Source organism: Setaria viridis, chromosome 9 (assembly GCF_005286985.2).
Source record: "Setaria viridis chromosome 9, Setaria_viridis_v4.0, whole genome shotgun sequence".
Taxonomy (NCBI): domain Eukaryota; kingdom Viridiplantae; phylum Streptophyta; class Magnoliopsida; order Poales; family Poaceae; genus Setaria; species Setaria viridis.
The window spans coordinates 1,675,682-1,695,114 of NC_048271.2; the positions used below are offsets into that span (position 1 = coordinate 1,675,682).

At 47.6% G+C, this 19,433-nt stretch overlaps 5 protein-coding genes across 8 annotated transcripts; 1 reads left to right on the plus strand and 4 right to left on the minus strand.

Moving 5' to 3' along the window:
* Window positions 1-137: 137 nt before the first annotated feature.
* LOC117840771 (uncharacterized) lies at window positions 138-3,253 on the minus strand. 2 transcript variants are annotated; one of them, XM_034721304.2, is made up of 6 exons: window positions 2,896-3,253; window positions 2,398-2,540; window positions 1,897-1,947; window positions 1,584-1,781; window positions 1,356-1,458; window positions 138-925 (listed from the first exon to the last, which is right to left on the minus strand). In XM_034721304.2, exons 1-6 carry the CDS (start codon window positions 2,982-2,984, stop codon window positions 388-390), a joined length of 1,122 nt encoding a protein of 373 aa, XP_034577195.1. In that variant the 5' UTR covers window positions 2,985-3,253; the 3' UTR covers window positions 138-387. The 2 variants fall into 2 exon arrangements, with proteins under 2 accessions (XP_034577195.1, XP_034577194.1); XM_034721303.2 differs by having other exon boundaries at window positions 1,584-1,805; window positions 2,896-3,248.
* A 2,970-nt stretch (window positions 3,254-6,223) lies between these two features.
* On the minus strand, window positions 6,224-6,909 carry LOC117836736 (cyclin-dependent protein kinase inhibitor SMR5). Its single transcript, XM_034716219.2, has one exon. The coding sequence runs from the start codon at window positions 6,819-6,821 to the stop codon at window positions 6,549-6,551; it is 273 nt and encodes a 90-aa protein (XP_034572110.1). The 5' UTR covers window positions 6,822-6,909; the 3' UTR covers window positions 6,224-6,548.
* A 1,206-nt stretch (window positions 6,910-8,115) lies between these two features.
* Window positions 8,116-10,529, minus strand: LOC117836734 (uncharacterized). Its single transcript, XM_034716217.2, has 6 exons — window positions 10,288-10,529; window positions 10,128-10,214; window positions 9,964-10,026; window positions 9,769-9,870; window positions 8,603-8,861; window positions 8,116-8,457 (listed from the first exon to the last, which is right to left on the minus strand). Exons 1-6 carry the CDS (start codon window positions 10,525-10,527, stop codon window positions 8,348-8,350), a joined length of 861 nt encoding a protein of 286 aa, XP_034572108.1. The 5' UTR covers window positions 10,528-10,529; the 3' UTR covers window positions 8,116-8,347.
* Window positions 10,530-10,612: 83 nt separating this feature from the next.
* LOC117836735 (uncharacterized protein At5g02240) lies at window positions 10,613-12,706 on the plus strand. The gene is made up of 7 exons (XM_034716218.2): window positions 10,613-10,747; window positions 11,034-11,305; window positions 11,410-11,446; window positions 11,546-11,643; window positions 11,750-11,811; window positions 12,090-12,213; window positions 12,351-12,706. The coding sequence occupies exons 1-7, from the start codon at window positions 10,687-10,689 to the stop codon at window positions 12,468-12,470; spliced, it is 774 nt and encodes a 257-aa protein (XP_034572109.1). The 5' UTR covers window positions 10,613-10,686; the 3' UTR covers window positions 12,471-12,706.
* An 828-nt stretch (window positions 12,707-13,534) lies between these two features.
* LOC117836733 (scarecrow-like protein 30) lies at window positions 13,535-16,100 on the minus strand. 3 transcript variants are annotated; one of them, XM_034716215.2, is made up of 2 exons: window positions 15,959-16,100; window positions 13,535-15,772 (listed from the first exon to the last, which is right to left on the minus strand). In XM_034716215.2, exon 2 carries the CDS (start codon window positions 15,640-15,642, stop codon window positions 13,708-13,710), a length of 1,935 nt encoding a protein of 644 aa, XP_034572106.1. In that variant the 5' UTR covers window positions 15,643-15,772; window positions 15,959-16,100; the 3' UTR covers window positions 13,535-13,707. The 3 variants fall into 3 exon arrangements, with proteins under 3 accessions (XP_034572106.1, XP_034572105.1, XP_072147383.1); XM_034716214.2 differs by having other exon boundaries at window positions 15,869-16,010; XM_072291282.1 differs by having other exon boundaries at window positions 13,535-15,790; window positions 15,869-16,010.
* Between the last annotated feature and the right edge of the window lie 3,333 nt (window positions 16,101-19,433).

The following is a 19,433-nucleotide window of genomic DNA, read 5'->3' on the forward strand; positions in this document are numbered from 1 at the left end:
TGAGCGGGCCAGGCAGGATTACCAGCCGTCCAGATCAAGCGGCACCGGGCCACCGGGACCCATCGGACGGCCATCCTTAAACTGAAAAGCGTGAGAACAGATGCTAGTTCTTCGACATCTCAATTCTCAACATCGTGTAACCGCAACAAAACAATCCGATTAAAATTTAAAAGCATCAGGATTGAACCCTCGTGCAAAGAGAATTCACAAGTAGCATTGATTTAAAGCATCAGAGGATACAAGTATACCAACGACCTCCCACAAATCATACTCTGAAACAAAATGCAGAGCATGTCATCAGAATACGACTACAGGAGTTTGCACAGGCCAAAAGTCAGAGACTTCCATCAGGTCTGCTATTTCAGCCTTCCACAAGCGTGGCAAAGTCTAAGAATTGGAGTTGGAGGACGGCCCAGGGCCAAGCAGCAACTGCGGCGCATCCTTCTTCTCGCTGCCGGTATCAGAATCATCTTTCCGAGCAGGTCTTGCAGCTGCCCACGCACGAAGCGGTGGTTCGAACATCTTCCCCGCAACATCCGGTGGGGGCTGTTGGGGTGCGTCCTCTCCAGGGAGCACCACGAGGCCTTTCTCCCTGAGGGACGACGGCTCATTGTAGCACTCCTTCCAGAGCGAATCCACTAGCTGCCGCTCCTCGCGAGCAGCATGGAGGTCGTCAGCGTCCATCGCACTGATCCCTTCGATTCGGCTCTTGAGTATGTCTTTCAACTTGTCTTGGTCGGGTAGAGTGTTACCGGATGTCTTGTCCTGTGCCAACTCGAGGAGACCACTTAACGCAGCTTCACGCACTAAGGAATCATCGCTGGATGCGAGGTGCATCATCAGCTTTGGAAGACCAAGCTCTGTAGCTATGTTCCTGTCAGCTTTGTTGTTGTGCAGCAGATATTGTGTGAGATTGAGAGCTTTCCTGCAATGATACAGCAGATGTCATTAGCACTGCAGTTGAATAATGCCACGAACAGCGAACGTTTCAGCCAATACCAAAGGCAAATTGGTCTAAAGTTCAGTAAAACAGATAAAATGGCTCCAAAACACTCAGTGCAAAGGAGCATCCCGTACACCAAGCTCTCGATGATTGCACACTACCATCAGAAAAAGAACATTTCAATACCGCATGAGCACAATATCACAACATGCTAATATTGTTATGTTAGTATGTGGCTGCTTGTTCATAGGGTCCCTATGGATTCAAGAATAATCTTTGTAAGTGTTACCCTAATTATATACTACTCTCTAAGACACTGTTTAAGAAGATGCCTCAAAATCAACCAAATTGTAAATAAGTCCTACAAAATACTGGTATTCCTGCTCTCCTAGTTAATTAATAATCAACATACCTCTGGAGTCTGGCATCATCAGAACTAAGAGCATCCTTCAACCCAGCATAACCATTTCCCAGGCGGAATGCAGAAATTCCAGGCTGGTTATGACGAATCAAAGCTGCAAAAGATAAATGTATGAAGTTTATGTTAGCATGAGCAAAAGAAGATACTGTGTGCAATTAACAGCACAAGTCTAGCAAAGGATTATACTCCTTTGAGGCTATGATCAAGAGCTATACTTACAGGATATTGCTCCTAAAGCTTTCGTGCGTGCACTTGTACTTGGATCTGATTTGAAGTTTGTCAACAGGGGCTCGAGTCCATTGGATTCCATGACAAGTTGCTGACTCTTGGGATTGTTCTGCACAATTGTACTCACAACTTCTGCCGCCCTTGCTCGGATGCCAGCATGTGAATTTTTCAAGTAACCAAGTAGAGGATCTAACCCACCAATAGAATGTAGATCTGTTTGAATAATTGTATATGTGGAGTCATTCGGAATAATAACCAGAATAAACATTTACAGGAAGCATTGATTTTCAACTACGAATCTTACCATTTGCCATGTCAATGGATTCCACATGCTCTTGTAGCTCATCCAACATATCTGCAAGTATAGCAAGTAAATTGCTATTCCAGAAATTTAACGTACTCGAAGTACAACTATGGTAAAATTTAAAATTCTGGTGAACAGGCAAGCAACAACAGTAAACATCATCAATCATTAATTTCTCAAATGGCCTTCGACTTGAGGGTGTTTGACTATTTTTGCATATTTTTCACATATCAATTAGCCTAGATCGTTACTATCACAGAGCATTTGTTTATTGTGTTTCCACATCCTCTTATAATCGTACAATACCCTGCCTGTGGATTAAGAGTTGCACGCATGCTGATTGCTGATGCGTTAAATATCCAGGTTACTAGTTATTAGATATCTACCAATTGCTGAACATATCAACATAAAGGTAAACAATTCAGAATACTAGGCCGAGCCTCTTGTCTGTAAAAAGAATGAATCGACTTAGGAAGTGGCGTGGAATGCTCCACACGGTACCTTCAATGTTCTCTGGGGTCACACCCTGAGACTCCAAGACATCTTCTGGAGTTTTCATCACCTGAGTGATCTCCTTCATCCTCTTGACAACATCTATCGTGTTGGCTTGCATGGCCTCCATGAACCATTTTCTGTCTTCCTCGCTGCAGAACAGATCAAATGAAAATATGAACAACAGTAACATTTGATTCCATATTGTTATTTTTTCTAATGATATGCATCAAACTATGATCAAGTAGATGAATAATTACAGTAATACAAAACCATGACTCACACTGCACTTAGACTAAGAACGGTAATTTTGGCAAGCCACACGAATTAGGTAAAGGACGTCTCTTATTTGAGTTCCTAAAGCATACGGAGTAGTATGATAGTAACTGAGCACATGAAGTTTGAACACTAAGGTAAGCTAATGAACACTAATCATCCATTAGGGTTTCGGCACCGGACGAGCGAAAAAGGGAGGAAGTACGGGATCCGGAGACGCGAGAAACAGACCTGAGAGCGCGCGGCGGGTTGGTTCCGTCGCCGTGGGCGATGCTCCACTTCAGCAGGCCGTTCCAGTCGGGGCCCCCGTCCTTGGCCATCTCCGTTCTGCTGCTGCTGCGCAAGATGAGGCGAGACGAACGGCAAAAGGCGATTGCTTCAGGCGAGATCGGTAGGGTTCTCGCTGCGAGGTGGATCCTCCTCTGCTTTTATGGGGTGTGGTGTGCGGAAGTGGCGGTGGAGAGCAGGGGCTCCCCGTCGTCGTCAGCTGTGGCGTCGTGTAGATGCGGCGGCGGATTCCAGAGTACTCCGGAACCTGCGGTGTGCGGCCGCGGCTGGTCGTCTCCTCGACAACGTCTATGGGCCGCAAAACGCTTGAGCGTTTGGTTACCCTCGGCCCATCTGAGGTGTACGGATCCGGGGGCTCCTATATGGCTTCCATAAGCCAAATAAGCAATATAGCTTTAAAATCCATTACACCCATTCAGGATGTTTGGCACTACTCCACTCCATGAAAATTAGCTCCATTCCACCAACTCTAAAAAACTTGCAGCCAAACACGTCTAGCTCCACCAACTTCAGCTCTAAAAAGGTGAAGCTAGGGGCCAGATCCACGTTTTTGGTGGAGTACCTCAGGGGTGCTCCAAAAACACAAGTTTCTAACCTCCTAGTGGAGTTGGGCTTACTTACCCACCATTACCACCGGTTACACAACTTACCGGTTCGTTTCTAATTTTTCTATCCCCTCCCATCGTCATTTCCTCCCTCTATCGCTCAACCCGCCGCGACCGGCTCGCCCCCGACAGCCCGAACGCGCCGCCCTTGACCGCCGTCGTCCGCCACCGCCAGCCTGCCCCCGACCGCTGGACCCTGCCGCCCTCCCACCGCTGTTGCCCGCCGCGGCCAGCTCGCCCCCGACCACCAGAATGCGCCGCCCCCGACTGCTGGAAAGGGCCGGCGGTGGGCGAGCTCCCCCGAGCGCCGCAGTCGGGACCCGTTGCTGGCGGGGGAAGCTTCCGAGGTGCCGCGATCGGTGCCCATGGCTGACGGGGGCAAGCTCCCCTGGGCGGCACGGTCAGGGCGTAGGCCGGCAGGGACGAGCTCCCCCAGGGCAGCGCGTGCGGGCTGCAGAACGCCGGCCAAGCTCAAGCTCTGTGTGGCTGCAGGCAAGCGAGATCCCATGCGTTGCTGCTCTTGCAATTTGTGACTAGGAAGAAAGAGGAAAAGGCTAGCTGAAGCCTGCTGATTGCTTGCTCGTGTAGATGAGATTCATTTTCATCATCATTTCCGATTGATGATTGATGAGCAAGATTGTTCTACATTTTGCAGGATAATTTCTCATAATACATGTAGCACTGTCTAAAACTGAGAAGAGAAGAGGAGAGGAGAGAGAGGAAGAGGAAGAGGAAAAGGAGAAAATAGAAGAGTATTACATGTGGACCCATTCACAGGAACAAAATAGACTATTCTCAGCAAGTTCTCATGTTTCTGGAGCTGGATCACTACAATTAGTCAAACACGTATAACAACTCCATGATTTTTTGAAGTTGGTGGAGGGAGCTGCTAAAAGATGGAGTTAGTGGAGTGGAGCTGTTTGTTTTTTTAGTGGAGTGTTACCAAACACCCCCTTAGTAAACACCCCCTTAGTAGTAACAAACTAGTTTCAACATTTTTTTACTATTGAATCAACATCTAAAATTAACAGATTCAATATTTTCTGAAATATAGATCAACATATATTCAACATTTTTAACTTACTACTTCAACATTTTGGTAAATTGGATTCAACATTTTTCCAGAGAAGAATCAACATTTTTGGGAATTTTTTCTTCTTCTTCAACCTCCACCGCGACAGCGAGGCCGGCGAGCCCCGGGAGGCGGCAGCAGGGTTAGCGCGTGCGGATGTCGGGGCATTGGCACGAGGAGGAGCGCCGCCGAGGTGCCTACAGGGCTGGCGTCGGAACTCCTCGACCGCGAGGCCAACGGCGGTGCTCCTCAACGGCACACGCGGCCGTAGCGCACAGCTGCGGGCGGGGCAATGAAGCTCCTTTGTCGGGGTGGCGGTGGCCGAAGGCAAGGCGGCGTCAGGTCTAGTGGAGAAGAAAGGGGCTAGGGTTGAGAAGGATGGGCATATCTGACGGATAAGGGCGCGCGCACGAATCTCAAACAAACAATGGAAGGCATATAACTAACGAGCTACCGGAAGATATATAGGATTGGCTTGGAGTCCCTATCTATGTTCCGGAAGGTGTATAAGAGTTATAACTATAAAGTCCAATTAAACCCATTAGCTACAACTATTGTATGGCGTTAACTAGCTAACTATTCCGTTTTGTTGGACCCTTAGGTAAATCAGCGTGGGGATGAAAAAAAATGTTGGGTGAGGTAAGTTAGCGTGGGGATGAAAAAAAATGTTGGATGAGAAATGTTGAATCAACATTTTTAGAAAACATTGAATAAAAAAATTTAGAAAAAGATGAACCAACATTTTTCCGACAAAAGTTGAACCAACATTTTCGGAAGCTTTCTTCTCCCGCGCCGGTGAGCGGTGCCAGGGTCGGGCTGCACAGCGGTGCACGGGGGAGGCGAGCGGAGGCACGCTGGCATCGGGGAGCGGGCTGCAGGGGCGGCGGGGCCGGGCTGCAAGGGGTGGCGGCATGGGGCGCACGTACGGCGCCGGCCGTGGGGCCGGCGACAGTAGGAGGCGGCGGGGGTGGAGGAGAGGGTGGCGGTGGGAGTGGAGAAGGCTGGGGTAGAGTGATGTGTGTTAGGGTTGTGGGGATCTAACAGTGTGAGTTGTTTTGCATGTGGCGGTAGGAGTGGAGGAAGCAGGAGTAGGGTGATGTGTGTTAGGGTTGTAGGGATATAAAGGTGTGAGTTGTTTTACATGACTCTCAAACACGGGAAGGTGAGGAAAAAAAAGGGAGGGAAAAAAATCTTCGGGAAGATGAATATACGGATCCACCACGGGGACGATGTCGTGTTTGGGCTTGGGCTTTTAGAAGCGACCTCCTCGACAAAGTTAAGATAAAGCCCAATTATCTGCCCATTTGTGGTGTTCGGACCGATTCGATTCTTCTCGAGCTATGACACAGAGCATGCCCGTACGGTCTCTGAGCCTGAAGGTGAACTCTGAAGGCGCCTCCTCGAACGTTCGTAAAACCAAAAATAAGGGGAAAAGTAGCCATCGCGAGGGAGGCTCATTTGAAATTCGTCACAGAAATAGCATATCCCACAAATGCGACGACACACCACAAAATTGTGCTGTTTCGATGCTAGCATAGATGCAATCGCCAGCAAAATTCAGCTGCTTGTGCTTCTCGTAAGAGGAAGATATGAATTCCGAAGAAAAGGGGGAGTAACACAAGGCCCCCACGGCAACTTGCATGAACATTTACATAATCTTACATACACGTACAGATTGCACACTGCCACAACGTCTACCAAAACCACTCCTAATCGACTCCTAAGTCCTAGCAGGATCACACACACAAAAGCACAGCAACAAATGCCTGCACACCCATCTTCTCCTCCAAAAACCAAAAACAAAGATGTGCTGCTGCCGCGCTGAATCCCCTACACCCTACACTAGCTATCGCTGGTTCACCAACCGCGCTGGCGGCCGGACCATCGCCGCCGGCGCGCGCGCACGTAGGCACGCAAATTCACGCGCAGCTGGAGGCCGCCTGCCTCCGCGGTGGCGCGAGCACGAACAGGGCCTCGAGGTCCGGCGGCTGGAAGTAGCCGCCCTTGGGCGGCTCCCGGCGCTTGCCGCTGCCCCCGAGCTCCGGCAGCGCGACGGCCTTCTTCCTCGGCGGCGCCGCCGGGCACGGCGGCACCACTGGGATGCGGCAGTCCTCGCGCCTCGGCGTCTGCCACCCCTCCTCCGCCGCTGCTGCCATCATCGTCTCCTCGCCGTGGTACTCGACCTCCATCATATCACTCCGGTCTCCTGGGATGGTTTGAAACAGTGTTCCGTCTCCTCTCCTTGCCGCTATGAACAGAACAGAGCAAGAGCAAGCAATCTCGGTGATAGCGATGCAAGCGAGCTGGTGGAGCGGTAAATATAGCGGTGGGTGGTGACGCAACGGCACGCGCGAAGTGGAGTCCAGCGGCATGGCGGTGACGTGATGGGGGGCTCCATTGGGGGTGCTCGATCGGTGCATGACTCGTGGGGACGAGATGGGCGGGACCCAGATGTCAGTGGGGAGTAGGTGTGCGGCAGCTTGTGCGGGAGGTGGCGGGGTGGCTGGGAGAGTTACGTGTCACCGACTGGCCGGTGCGCGGGAAGCGCGTCGGTCGAAAGTGTCGGAATGGTCTAGAGCTGCCGTCCGTCCGGATTCCTTGTGCCGTTCCCACCGTGCAAACAAGAAAAAGACTTTGCTACCTCTGCACTGTACTGAAGACAGAGGATACTACTGCAGTAAAAACCTGTCTGGAACTTTCATTTTTTTTTTATTTTTTTTACTACGTTACCATCTGGAGTCGAATTGTTTTCTACAGTATGAATCGGCAAAAGGCAGTAGACTTTGATACATAACGAAGGTAGCAAAACCCTCCAAATGCTATGGAAAACCTACTTTTTCTTGGACAAAAACCCTACCTTTTAGGATCGGAAGGAAGCTAACATCACCGAATGGAGTCTTCACCGACGTACAAAAAGCTGGTAGCCTACCACAGACCACAGTCCACAGGCGAGTTACTCCGTAGTATCCTAATCGTAGTGGAAGAAGCCGAGGATGGATGGATAGACTAGAAAATGGTACGGTGTCGAGCATAGCACTTCGGTACGTGGGTCTCTCGCACCGGCAGCCCAGGTTGTGGTAGGGAGGCGCGACACGTGGAGCCGGCCCATTGCTGGCCAACAGAAAGGTTACCGCCAGCGTGGCACGGCCGTGTCCACGTGGCACTGCATCGCGAGACAGGACACGGGAGTCGAAGGCGGAAATCGAAAACCTCTGGCGGCCTCTCCAGCAGACAGACCAGTCGCCTCCATTCCATTGCATACGGAGTAGCCCACGAGACCGCTGGCGGCCCAGCAGGCACACGACGACGAAGAAGAATCTACTCAGCAAACTCTGGCCCTATGGGCCGAGAACGTTTCTTTTTTGTTTCCAGGTCGCAGGTTCAGTTAGCCACAAGGTCCTGGAAACATCGGCCTATGTACAGGTGAGTAGGTGACAATCCGCCGTGACCGAAAGAAGAAAAGAAAGAAATTTTGCAACAAGCTGGTGCCAATAAAAAGCAAGGATTTCATGGTTCATAGTATTCCTAGCACAAGCTACTAGCGTAATTTCGATTAAGTTATTACACAAGTGGCACCAAGGCTTTGCGGCACCTTACCCCCAAGGATCAAACAGATGTATCGCATTGCCAGTTTGCCAGCAGAACAACTACCCCAGCTCAAGGCAACTGAATTGCCCTGGGGTGGAGTCGCCGCTTGCCTTCTGAAGCACACTCCTTTCTACCGCAGACCTTCGCAGATCATGTAGATCTCCCTTGAACTAGGCCGAGTCGCTTTGGGTCTCAACAATGATACTTTCTTGAACTTCACTTTACAAAACTTGCCAAACCCTGCACCAACGCAACAAACAGTCTTAAGTCAGTTATAGCTGCTGCGAATGTTCCTCTGTCAGATGAAACAATAACACTTAATTCGTGCTTTGGTGGAAGAGCAAAGAAGCACTTCTCAAATCAATAATGGTCCACTTATATTAACCTGATACGTCCTCGTTCTCAAGAAACTTCAATACTAGGTTGCCTCCGCGACGAAGAACACCATCCTCGTCAGGGTCAGGCTCTGTAGAGCTCAGATACTTTTCTATGGTATCACTGTAATCAGATTCTTTTAGCTTTATCTTCCCTAATGCCAAAGAGAGAGCACGCATGCCCAATTCACAAGATATAGCTTCATCTTTGGTTGTGATCCCTGAAATTCGTGGACACATGTCGGACAGTATCACAGAGAATCCTCGTTCCTGTAGAAGAGGATAAAATCCATTAATCAAACTACAACCAGCACTGATTACAAGTTCGCAGGACACAAAGAAACTGGAATCCATGATTTGGTCTTTCTAATCAGAAGTTTGAAACCAAAAAGGGAAAGCTTGGCTTTTCGATTGATGAATCCTCCTAAGAGCGGTACCACAGGGTACAAAGGACAGAGGTTTGGGTTAATGTACATCATACAGAGGGCTGAGCAAAAAAAATGAGCTCAGCTTCACTCAAAATGATAATGCTCCCATTATAACAACTAACAGTTGTGCTTTTCATTTCAGGACTAAATAATGAATAAGTACATTGCGGCCTTCGATATTCAGATTATAATTTCTTGCATCTCTAGTTCCTACTCCCTATGGTAAATTGCCTCTTTGAGTCGTATTCGAAGTCTAGGAATGCTTGTCTTTCCAACTATGAAACATTATATATCTAACCTAAGTGCTAATGTCACTTCAACAAACTGAAAGTATCCTAGGCAAATCTCACATTCAGTCCAATTCAAACTTAATTGAGCAATATGCCAGCATGCCACCATTCATTGGTGTAGCAATCATCGCATCCAGTTACCCAGATAACCGATGGCATCAAGAACCAAGCCGCGATGTGGGTCGCTGCGGGAGCCAAACATTTGCAGGAACTCCTTCTGCCCCCCCTTTTTTCTTAGTTTTAATTGACATAGCAGAGTTTTGGCTTTCCCAGTTTTGGGGAGGCGAGTGTACATTGTGTATAGAACTTTTGTTTTTGGCCCGTCGGGTCTTCCCTCTTTATTAATATAGCAGCAGCTCTCCTACTGGCTCGTTTCCAAAAAAAAATCATCGCATCCAGTGTTCCTGACTAAGCAAAGCGGATAAATGCAAGCAGAAGTAAGCAAACAAACAATCGAACCTGTGGCGACATTGCCCGAGCCTGCTGCTTCATCAGAGTCATGACATCTGCACAGACCGTCCTGACCCGCGAGTCGCAGTGAGCAGAGGGGACCTTCACCTTCTGCTCTGCAACAACCGAGTCATCGAATCAGACCGACGGCCCATCCATCAATAATCCATCGCACTGACGAACAACAATTCAACCTTTACTGACCTTAACATCGACACCGACGACAACGCCGCCCTTCTCGAGGGGACCCAGGTTCTGACACGCCACCTGCAGGAAGCAACCACCGGGCAAGTTAATCGCATCTGGAAATGAGGACTGATCACATACTGAGAGCTCGAGGAGACGAGGAAGAGTAAACGGATCGTCACCTGGAGCCACGCGCCGGGAGCACAGCCGAGGTCGAGCACGGCTGCTCCGGGGGTGATGAGCCTGTGCTGCTTCTGCATCTGGATCAGCTGCGGCAGCAACGCAAACGGTCAGCGGCATGACACGGGAAGAGAGAGCCACAGGGAGAGCGCGGGAGCTGACCTTAAGTGCGGAGCGGGCGACATAGCCCAGCCGCTGCGACTCACGGTAGAAGAAGTCGGCGGTGCCCCCCGCGGCGCTCATGGCGACCTCGTCCGACGGCGACGGCGACGGAGGGGGGATTGCTAGGGTTTTAGCCCGTCGTCTTTCCTTCCTTCTTTTTTTTTTTTGCGGAGAAGAGGATTTAGCCCGTTCTACATGATGGGCTGGTCCGTGTTGGGTTGGGCCCTTGGGCCTTCGCATGCGTAGCCTTTGCTACAGTAAAAGGTGACGTGGACGGCCTCGGCGCCGCGCGACCCATCGGATCGGCAAGACCTTCTAGACGGTTCTCAAACCCACCGGCCACTGCGGTTATCGACAGCACCAGGTCCTGCACGAATCGAGTCGCCGCGAGCAGAGGTCATGGCGGATTCGGCCGCGCCCCGTCCAACCGTCCTCGTCACCGGCGCCGGCGGCCGCACAGGTAGCTCTACCTTCCCCGTCAACACCGTTAGTGACGAACAAGAGAGATGTTCTGCCAATTCGCCTGTTGGTCAAGGCTGATGATACTACCTGATGGGGAATTTTGGTTGGCTAGCGTGTGGGAATTTTGATCGAAATGAGAATGCCTTCGATTTTGGTATACCCACAATTTAACTGCCGTCTTCATAGATATAGTTTTGCTAGTAAAGTTGCAGTAGGTGTGTACGATTTCTGCAACTCTATTTTTCTTTGCGCCCTCTGCTCACACTGGCATTACTTGATGTTAGGCCATATTGTGTACAACAAGCTGAAAGAGAGATCCGAGCAATTTATCGCGAGGGGCCTAGTGAGGACAGAGGAGAGCAAACAGAAAATTGGGGGAGCAGATGATGTTTACATTGCTGATATAAGGGATGCAGATCATCTAGTGCCTGCTGTTCAGGGTGCTGATGCTCTCATAATCCTCACAAGTGCCGTCCCGAAGATGAAACCGGGTTTCGACCCTAGCAAAGGTGGGAGACCTGAGTTCTACTATGAAGATGGAATGTACCCTGAGCAGGTTAATTGACTGAATCTTTCTCCAAGATCACATGTACTTGTGCATTCATACAATTTTTCATCAATTTGTGACTTGTGATAACATTGTCTTTGGATGTGCTTTAGGTGGATTGGATTGGCCAAAAGAATCAGATTGATGCTGGTGAGCATATTGATCATTCTGCTTTATGGTTCAATATTTTTTTTGGGCACATAATAAGTCAGTATAGATGTTTGTTAAGTGGATTCCCTCTGCTGACAGCCAAAGCTGCTGGAGTTAAGCATATAGTGTTGGTGGGATCCATGGGAGGAACAAATCCTAACCATCCATTGAACAGTCTTGGTAATGGCAACATACTGGTAAGTTGGGAGTCTGATTATTTCCCTGGATAACTGCTTTCCAGTCTCACTTGAATCAACTTATTATAAATGTGATTATCTTAATTATTGCATGTGTTTGCTGCAGGTATGGAAGCGCAAGGCTGAACAGTATTTGGCAGACAGTGGGGTCCCTTATACAATTATAAGGTACACGGTGCATGTAGATCGAAACAAAATCCTTCTGCTTGTAGTTGCGTTAGTCTCATTCCAGTATATTTCTCTCATATGTTTTGTGTATCTAGAGAGGCATTTATCTGGATTGTGTGAACAAAATGCCAGCCTTTCTTTTCTGGAAAAGTTATTTCATGTAGCATTGTCTTGTGTAAAGGCTTAAGCATGGAATTCATACAAAAGAAAATAGTCAATTTAATGTCTACTCTGGTATATAATCTGATGCTCTTTTCTTATGTGTTTTCAAATTTTAGGCCTGGAGGTTTGCAAGACAAAGATGGAGGAGTGAGGGAGTTAGTTGTTGGAAAAGATGATGAACTTCTCCAGACTGACACAAAGTCTATTCCTAGAGCTGATGTGGCTGAAGTTTGTGTTCAGGTATATATGCACTAGACCACCATCTTCACAGATGTGACTGAAAGAACCAGGTTAAAATTGGGTATGGCCATGGACCCATTGGACAGCATGGTGGAACAACAATTCTGATCTTAAAACTTTTTTTTGCCTGATAATAGGCTCTGCAGTATGAAGAGGCAAAGTTCAAGGCGTTTGATTTGGCTTCAAAGCCTGAAGGTGTGGGCACACCAACGAAGGACTTTCGGGCGCTGTTCTCCCAGATCATGGCTCGGTTTTGACCGATCCGCTAAGAATCCTAAGGTCTACACACCGTTGGTTTCCATGGTGTTGCATTCCATTGCTTGTGGACTTGTACTAGATATATAAAAACTAAGTAGCTTGTGTAATGGGGAGCTGTAATTTGGTATGAATCCAAGTGTGATTGCAAAATCGCATTGTCAAACTACTGAAAGGAATCGGTGCCTTATTGTAAGATCCTTTTTCTTTCGATAAAGTAATCAGTGCCTTATTCTAAGATGCGCTGCTGTAGTTAAAGGGCTCTTTCTAGTTGCCATTGCCACTGTGTACGCTGTTAACACCAATCAGCCAACTTATTCAGGCGTGGCAGTTTGCATAAATCCCACAGAACAATTTATTCAGGCACAGCTAGTACATCTGCTTAGGTTCTTCGGTTGCAACTTTCCCAGTGGCTTCGAATGACGCAGGTAAGACATGTCCTAGTAGGTTCTGTCTGCAAATTGGTGTCTACTTTTGGATGAACTTTTCGGTCATCCAGCTGGTTCATTGAACAAGGCAGATGGACATGGCATCACGAAACTTTTGGCTCAGAACTAGGCAGTTCTTCAGTTAATTGAAAGCAAAGCTTCATCAAATTCCCATGTTGCTGGTGACTATCTCATCACGCAAAAATGATTTACTAAAGCAAGAAAGCAAACAATGAAAAATGATTTACTAAAGCAATGAAAGCAAACAATGAAGAAATTTTATTGGAGCTTGCGACTCAATGAACAAAAGGTTGGTGTATTCTATGATAGAAGAGGAAGAGAAAGTCCTATAACACTATTACATAAATGTGGTGGGGTATGCACTTACAGGCTGTATCTATTCCAATCAGTTTGATCTTCAACATCTTCGCTACCAGAAAAGCGCTAGAATTCATTAACATAAACATTATACATGATGAATTGCTGAATCCGTATATAAATGCATCGAAGGAACGGAGGCAAACAATGAACGAAATTTATTGGTGCTACTGGTTCGACGAATAAAATTAGTGTCTTCTATTATATGATAGGAGGAACAAAGTAAGCTACAGCAAAAACCTGTTACTTCATTGCACAGATTATGCAGACACCAACAAGCATCTTTTATTGCAGGCAATTAAAATTTCAAAATTTTGGCTTCAGGAGAACGGCCAGAATTCATGGACATAAACATCATACAACAAAATGAAATGACGAAAAAAAATAATAAATTCATAGAAAATGTCAGCTGAGCCCACTAATATTTACAGGTCTAGCTAGTCCATGCTGAAAGAGCAAATATGATACGGCCCTTCCAACCTTGTAGCATCCACTTGTTATCTTCGTCAACAAGGAAATCCCTGTGGTAGCTCTTGCTCACCTTGTATCTTGCTCTCTTCATTATCTCTTCGTTCAGGCGTAGCTGCCTAAAACCTGCCCTGAGGTTCCTCATCTGCCACTGTTTGTAGGTCTCTGGCCTTTCAATCCTCTCTGTGCCCTCACAGGCAATCACATTAAGAGCTTCCCGTCCAAAGAATTCACTTTCTATCAGCAGCCTATGTTCATCCATCCGTGAGGCATTTGCTTCAAGCATATCGAAGATTGAAGAGAAAAAAAACATAGCCTCCTTGAACCGTGTCACGAAGAAGGGTGCATTGTAAGTACCATTGACAATCCCATGAACGAACAAATGGGGATTCAACTTTCTGATTGTGTTCAAAACCCTTGTTCTGGGGCTGTCATCTGTTACCGTCTCGTCCATCATGTTCCTCATTCGGTAAAGGCAGTTGACGACAAGATACTCATCGCTTTTTATCTTGAGATCTTCGACTTGGATGGTATCCCACTTGGAAGCAATAGCTTGATATTCGAAGGGAATGTTGAACATACGGGCATACTCATGTAACCGTCGCCCTGTCGCCTCTATACGCTCTGCAGGGCGGAATCCTGGTAGGGGAAAATCGATACCAGTGATCCGAAGGCTTGGGGGCCCACCACATCTCTTTGAGAGACGCTGCATGAGGACTGGCCACTGAAAACCATACTGTACCCCATAGTCAATAATGTGCAACCTTGCTTCACTCTTAGAAGCATTCAAGATGGTCGTATTTGCAACGTAGTGCGATATTAACCTAAATGAGCATGCCTTAACATATAAACCGAATGCTCTCAGCATTTCACCAGTAGAAGTTCTCTTTGAAGTAAGTGAACGGTAGATGCTGCTACCAGTGCCAGCTAGGCGAGCCTCGAGACCATTAGCGAAGTAGTGTGCCAATCTCTGGCCAGCATCTCCAGTAGCAGAAGAATGCTTCCTAATCTGTTTTAACAACTCATTTGCGTTTCGGTGATCATCAATAGCTGCGGCCTGAGCACAGTGTATAAGTAGGGTTGTGAGATCGACCGCCTCCTCTTCTGGACTAGTACCAGATCTTCCCTTCCTTCGGCCTCTTCTATTTCCCGATCCTTTCACATATCTGCCATTGATTTGTGCTTCAGCTGGCATTGGTGAGTGGAACTCGCAATTTGCATCAGTACACAAAAGGACTTTGTCAAACATCTCTCGGACAGTCTCCTCATCGCACAATGCCAATTGTTTGCTCTTCCTCTCCTCCATCTCCAGATCATCATCGTGTGGGTTCTTCGTCTTCCTACCTTTATGAGTGGCACCAACTGAACACTCCACCACCATCTGACTAGGTAATTGGGAAGAGTTCTGATTACTTGTGACCACATCATGAAATCCTCTGCTTCCAGTGGACTCACAATCGTCAGTCATCCAAGATTTCATTTCATAGGCCTGTGCCATGATAGGCTTAGCAGACTTAAGAATGTCAACAAAGGGTTTCTCGACGGCGAGGAGGGCTGAATCCTCCACAGATGCACTGCTAACAGGGTAGGATTCGTCATCCTCATCTTCGAGAAGGAATTGATTGATGTATGCAAGGACCGCATCATCGGCATCATCGGCGCTGTCCAGCTCTGTTGTGGTTGTTGATGCCGGACTCGGTGTGGTGCAGCCAAGCATGACCCAGGGTGGCGATGGATGAGAACTCACGGGAGGGTTGTGGCTGTGGAATCCATATGAAGGGAAATATTGAACTTGTGATTGTTGTTGGAGGGAGAAATTAATCATGTGAGGGGTGGGCGGATTTGGGGTGGACAACTGATCACCAAAATCAATATTATCACGAGAACCAGGGTCCATCATAATTCCTTGAAGCTTCTATCCACAAGAAAGCCTATCCGTGTCGCAGTCACTTATAGGTTCATGAATCTCAATCCCACATCTACTGTAACTCTCTTTTTCCCTCTAGAACACAACGATTCCGCTTAGAGAACTACAAATGGCAAGAAAGCTGATGATGGAACAAAGTATTGGCATCCCACGTTTTTGCCGAGAAGTAATTTGAAAAGCGAAAGAAGATGAGATTTACCCTACAAAGCGATTGAAGAACATGGACGGGCAACTGTCTGGCAAGATCTGTGATCTACGCTACTAGGAAAGACTGGCAAGCGTTGCTTACTTGCTTAGTTGCGGCTCCAAGGAGACGCGTTGCTCTCCATCCTAAGCCTGGGATGCTGGCGCTGATGCGTGTAACCTTGGAGGAAGAAAGCAGTGGTGATTCGGGGCAGCGGCAGCAAGAGTCCAAGGACAAGAGCTCTGGTTGGGGTATGCGGCAGTCGCCCGTCGGGCGGTGGTTCTCTTTCGTCAACTGGGAGATTTGTTTACTTAAGTTGCATCAGCAACGAATCAGCAGTCGGATTGGTGCTCCTGTGTTTGGTAATCGAGGTGGGAGGAGGGGATGCACCTCGGTGATGCGCGAGGAGGTGCCGCCGCACGGGACGGGTCTGGGCGCAGAAATGATCGGATTCTCTGCGAAGGTAACTATGGTTTGCAGCCGGCAAGGACGAGCCATCTTCGCCGTAGTATTTTTCTTTTCGTTTCCGAAATATACCGGACTTTATTTTTATTCCCGGATGTGGCCACACTATGCATGTATGGCACATCGAAATGAAGTTTTTTCAAAGGATGATTGATTAAGGTAATATTTATTCAATCATAGTAATCAGTACAAGCATCATTGAGTCCATGATCTTTTGTGAAGCAAGGGCAATGGCAATCTTGATTTGTTCTTTAGGTGCGTTTTTTTACTACTCCCAGTTTATTTAGGCTCACAACAAAACTTATGCATCTAGAAATGTCAAAACTAATAATAATTTGGGATGGAAGGAGTATCTTTTTAGATGATTTTACTACCTATACAAGACATGGAACTAAAAGCATTGCGAGCCGCATGCGTGGTCATGGCAATTGATGGCAGGAAGAATCTGAGTAGGCCCTGAAGACCAAAACACCAATCACTGGTGTGGAACCGGACGAGATGCCGGGGACAATTTTATGATGATGTACCAAGCGCAAACGAAATTGGCCCGTAACACTTGTTCTTCGTCGCCACGATTGGCCCAAAGCTTGTGACCTTCCCCACCTGGGCTGGAGGCCTACAGCCGAATTTTTTTTATATATTTTTTTATTTTAGTATTTTACAAAATATATGTTCTAATAAAAAATTGTAAATTTATATCTATACCGCTGTTTGAAACGGCTATAGCCAGATGAAACGGCAGAAAGTACATTATAGCAAACCTTACCACCACTTGAACCGGCGGAATTTACCTTATCTGGATAGCACACTTTCAAAAAATCATAACTAATTTATATGAACTCCATCTATAAACTTTATATGAATTTTAGTCTGAAACTTGTGTCAATTATTTGAGTACCAAGATAGCTTCAAATAAAAAAAGTTTTAACTACAAAGTTATAGATCTCGTCGAGATCTACAATTCTAACATAAAGTATATCTCCATCCAAGTTTATATGAATTAATTATAATTTTTTGAAAGTGTGCTGCCCAGTTTCAATCTAAAATTTGAATTTTAATCTAAAACATGGATCGATTATTTGAGTGCCAAGATAACTTCAGATGAAAAACTTTTTAACTACAAATTTGTAGATCTTGTCTAGATCTACAATTTTCATATAAAATTTATCTTCATCCAAGTTCATATGAATTAGTTATGATTTTTTGAAAATGTGCTACTCAAAGAAGGGAAATTCCGCCGGTTCAGGTTCCTGCTACGCACCTTCCGCTGTTTCATTTGGCGATAGTCATTTCAAACGGTAGATTTCTAATTTTTATTACGATATATATTTTTGCAAAATACTAAAATAAAAAAAAAATTAAAAAAATTCGGCCTACAGCCACATCACCCCGGCCCGAGGCCCAATCATCCGAGCGCGAGCCCCGTTCGTCCCTTCCGCTCCGCTCGCTTTCTGCGGCGGTGCCAGCGCACCACGTGTCCGGCGTCCTCCGAAGTCCAACCTGACGCGGGGCCGCGGGGTGGAGTCGGACACCGATGCGTTGCGACGTGTGCGGCAGGCAGGGCGGCGCTTGCGCTTGTCCGGGCCGACCCCGCCACCCGCGCACCGTCGTCCCAGGCTAGCGGACTGGCTCGAGCCGCGTGCTGTGGAGGTCCGGCGATGGCCGGCTGGCCGCGCCTGCTCATCGGGTCAATGCAAACACTCCATGCGATATCTGGGTGAGGTCACGGCGGCGATCCGATCATCATCATTGGCCGCCGGTCAATTCCTACCTCCCGTGAGTCCATGACACGCGACGCAACGCAAGGTGATGCTCCTCCATCCATGGGCACCATGGCAGGTCCCCTGCTCGGCCAAGTTCCAATTCCAACCGAACAAGGAGGTGGCGCCAAATGCTGCCCTATCAGTCCATCCAGCGATTTTAGGTGTAGGACTCGCCACTGCATGCGTACACCAACTTGCAAGCAGCCAGGTGATCGACGACTACCGAGAAGAGCTTGCCTGCTGGACGGGCTGGGACTCACGGAGGGAAACTTGCAACTTGGAACTGCAAGCCTACCCATTTGTTTTTTGAAAAATAACAAGCCTACCCATTTCTTTTTTGAAAAATAACAAGCCTACCCATTTCACGTCTGCTGTCTGTCTGCAAGCATGTGCTGGGCTACAAAGCATAAACCTAGTTCTCAGGGGGAAAAAAAGAAAAGGGCGTAAGCATCTACTGCTGGGAAAGAGTGAGGGCGATCTCAGGTCAAACCCTTATCAATTTGTGTCCAGACTCTGGTCAGTAGGAACAACACCAACGGTGACCGAACGCAATCTTAATGGATCCAAAAACGACAGCAGCTGAGCTGACGCGCAACCAACCCAGCGCACCCGAACACGAAAGAGAAAAGGAGGAGGAGGGGCCGGGCACATGGCCTTCTGCTTGTGTTCTTCTCGAGCTGCCAGGGTGCGATTGGTTGCTTGCACCACCCTGGATACGAGCTTCCCGCGTGCGAGATTCACTGTTTGTTTGGTTTGCGTATCTGCTCGGCTAGGCTCTGCGCGTGCAAGATTCCCTCCGCAGCTAGGCTCTACCGGTGCGAGCAAATCGACCGTATCTGCCGGGCCAAGCTCGCGTGGTGCAGGTAGTTAGCCATCTAATGACATTATTAATACATTATTAGCACATATTAAATGATATTAACATATTTCGATTAAAATTAAGGAGTAATAAGATAAACTAAGAGCTATACGTAATAGTTTCCGTAATAAATGTCATTACGATGATTATTTAAATATTTTCATCTCATGCAACCCGTCCTCGTACGAGCAACCAAACAGCTTTTCGGGAGAGCTGGCTCGTGCGAGCAGACAACCAAACACCATGCTCCTGCATGCAATGAGTCTGGCTCTGGGGAGCCAGGTTGGCGGGTGCGAGCCAGGCTAGACTCCTCCATGCAACCAATCGCACCCAAGTTGGCACACACATTTGGCTCGGATTCTGAGATGCCAAACCCCTCCACCCCGGTCTGCCTGTCCAACGGGAAGAGATATGATCCATCCATAATTAGGGGGCGTTTGGTTCCCTTTGCTTATTTTTAAGCAAGTGTCACATCAATGTTTAGATACTAATT

Coding starts and splice junctions, on each gene's coding strand:
- LOC117836733 (XM_034716215.2), bottom strand. CDS start 15,642: ATGATGGACCCTGGTTCTCGTGATAATATTGATTTTGGTGATCAGTTG.
- LOC117836735 (XM_034716218.2), top strand. CDS start 10,687: ATGGCGGATTCGGCCGCGCCCCGTCCAACCGTCCTCGTCACCGGCGCC. Junction 11,812..12,089: donor GTCCCTTATACAATTATAAG/GTACACGGTGCA, acceptor TTCAAATTTTAG/GCCTGGAGGTTTGCAAGACA. Junction 12,214..12,350: donor TGGCTGAAGTTTGTGTTCAG/GTATATATGCAC, acceptor GCCTGATAATAG/GCTCTGCAGTATGAAGAGGC.
- LOC117840771 (XM_034721303.2), bottom strand. CDS start 2,984: ATGGCCAAGGACGGGGGCCCCGACTGGAACGGCCTGCTGAAGTGGAGC. Junction 1,948..2,397: donor GACCCCAGAGAACATTGAAG/GTACCGTGTGGA, acceptor CTATACTTGCAG/ATATGTTGGATGAGCTACAA. Junction 926..1,355: donor GATGATGCCAGACTCCAGAG/GTATGTTGATTA, acceptor GTATCATTGCAG/GAAAGCTCTCAATCTCACAC.
- LOC117836736 (XM_034716219.2), bottom strand. CDS start 6,821: ATGATGGAGGTCGAGTACCACGGCGAGGAGACGATGATGGCAGCAGCG.
- LOC117836734 (XM_034716217.2), bottom strand. CDS start 10,527: ATGCGAAGGCCCAAGGGCCCAACCCAACACGGACCAGCCCATCATGTA. Junction 10,215..10,287: donor TCGCCCGCTCCGCACTTAAG/GTCAGCTCCCGC, acceptor TTGCTGCCGCAG/CTGATCCAGATGCAGAAGCA. Junction 8,862..9,768: donor CTCGGGCAATGTCGCCACAG/GTTCGATTGTTT, acceptor CCTCTTCTACAG/GAACGAGGATTCTCTGTGAT.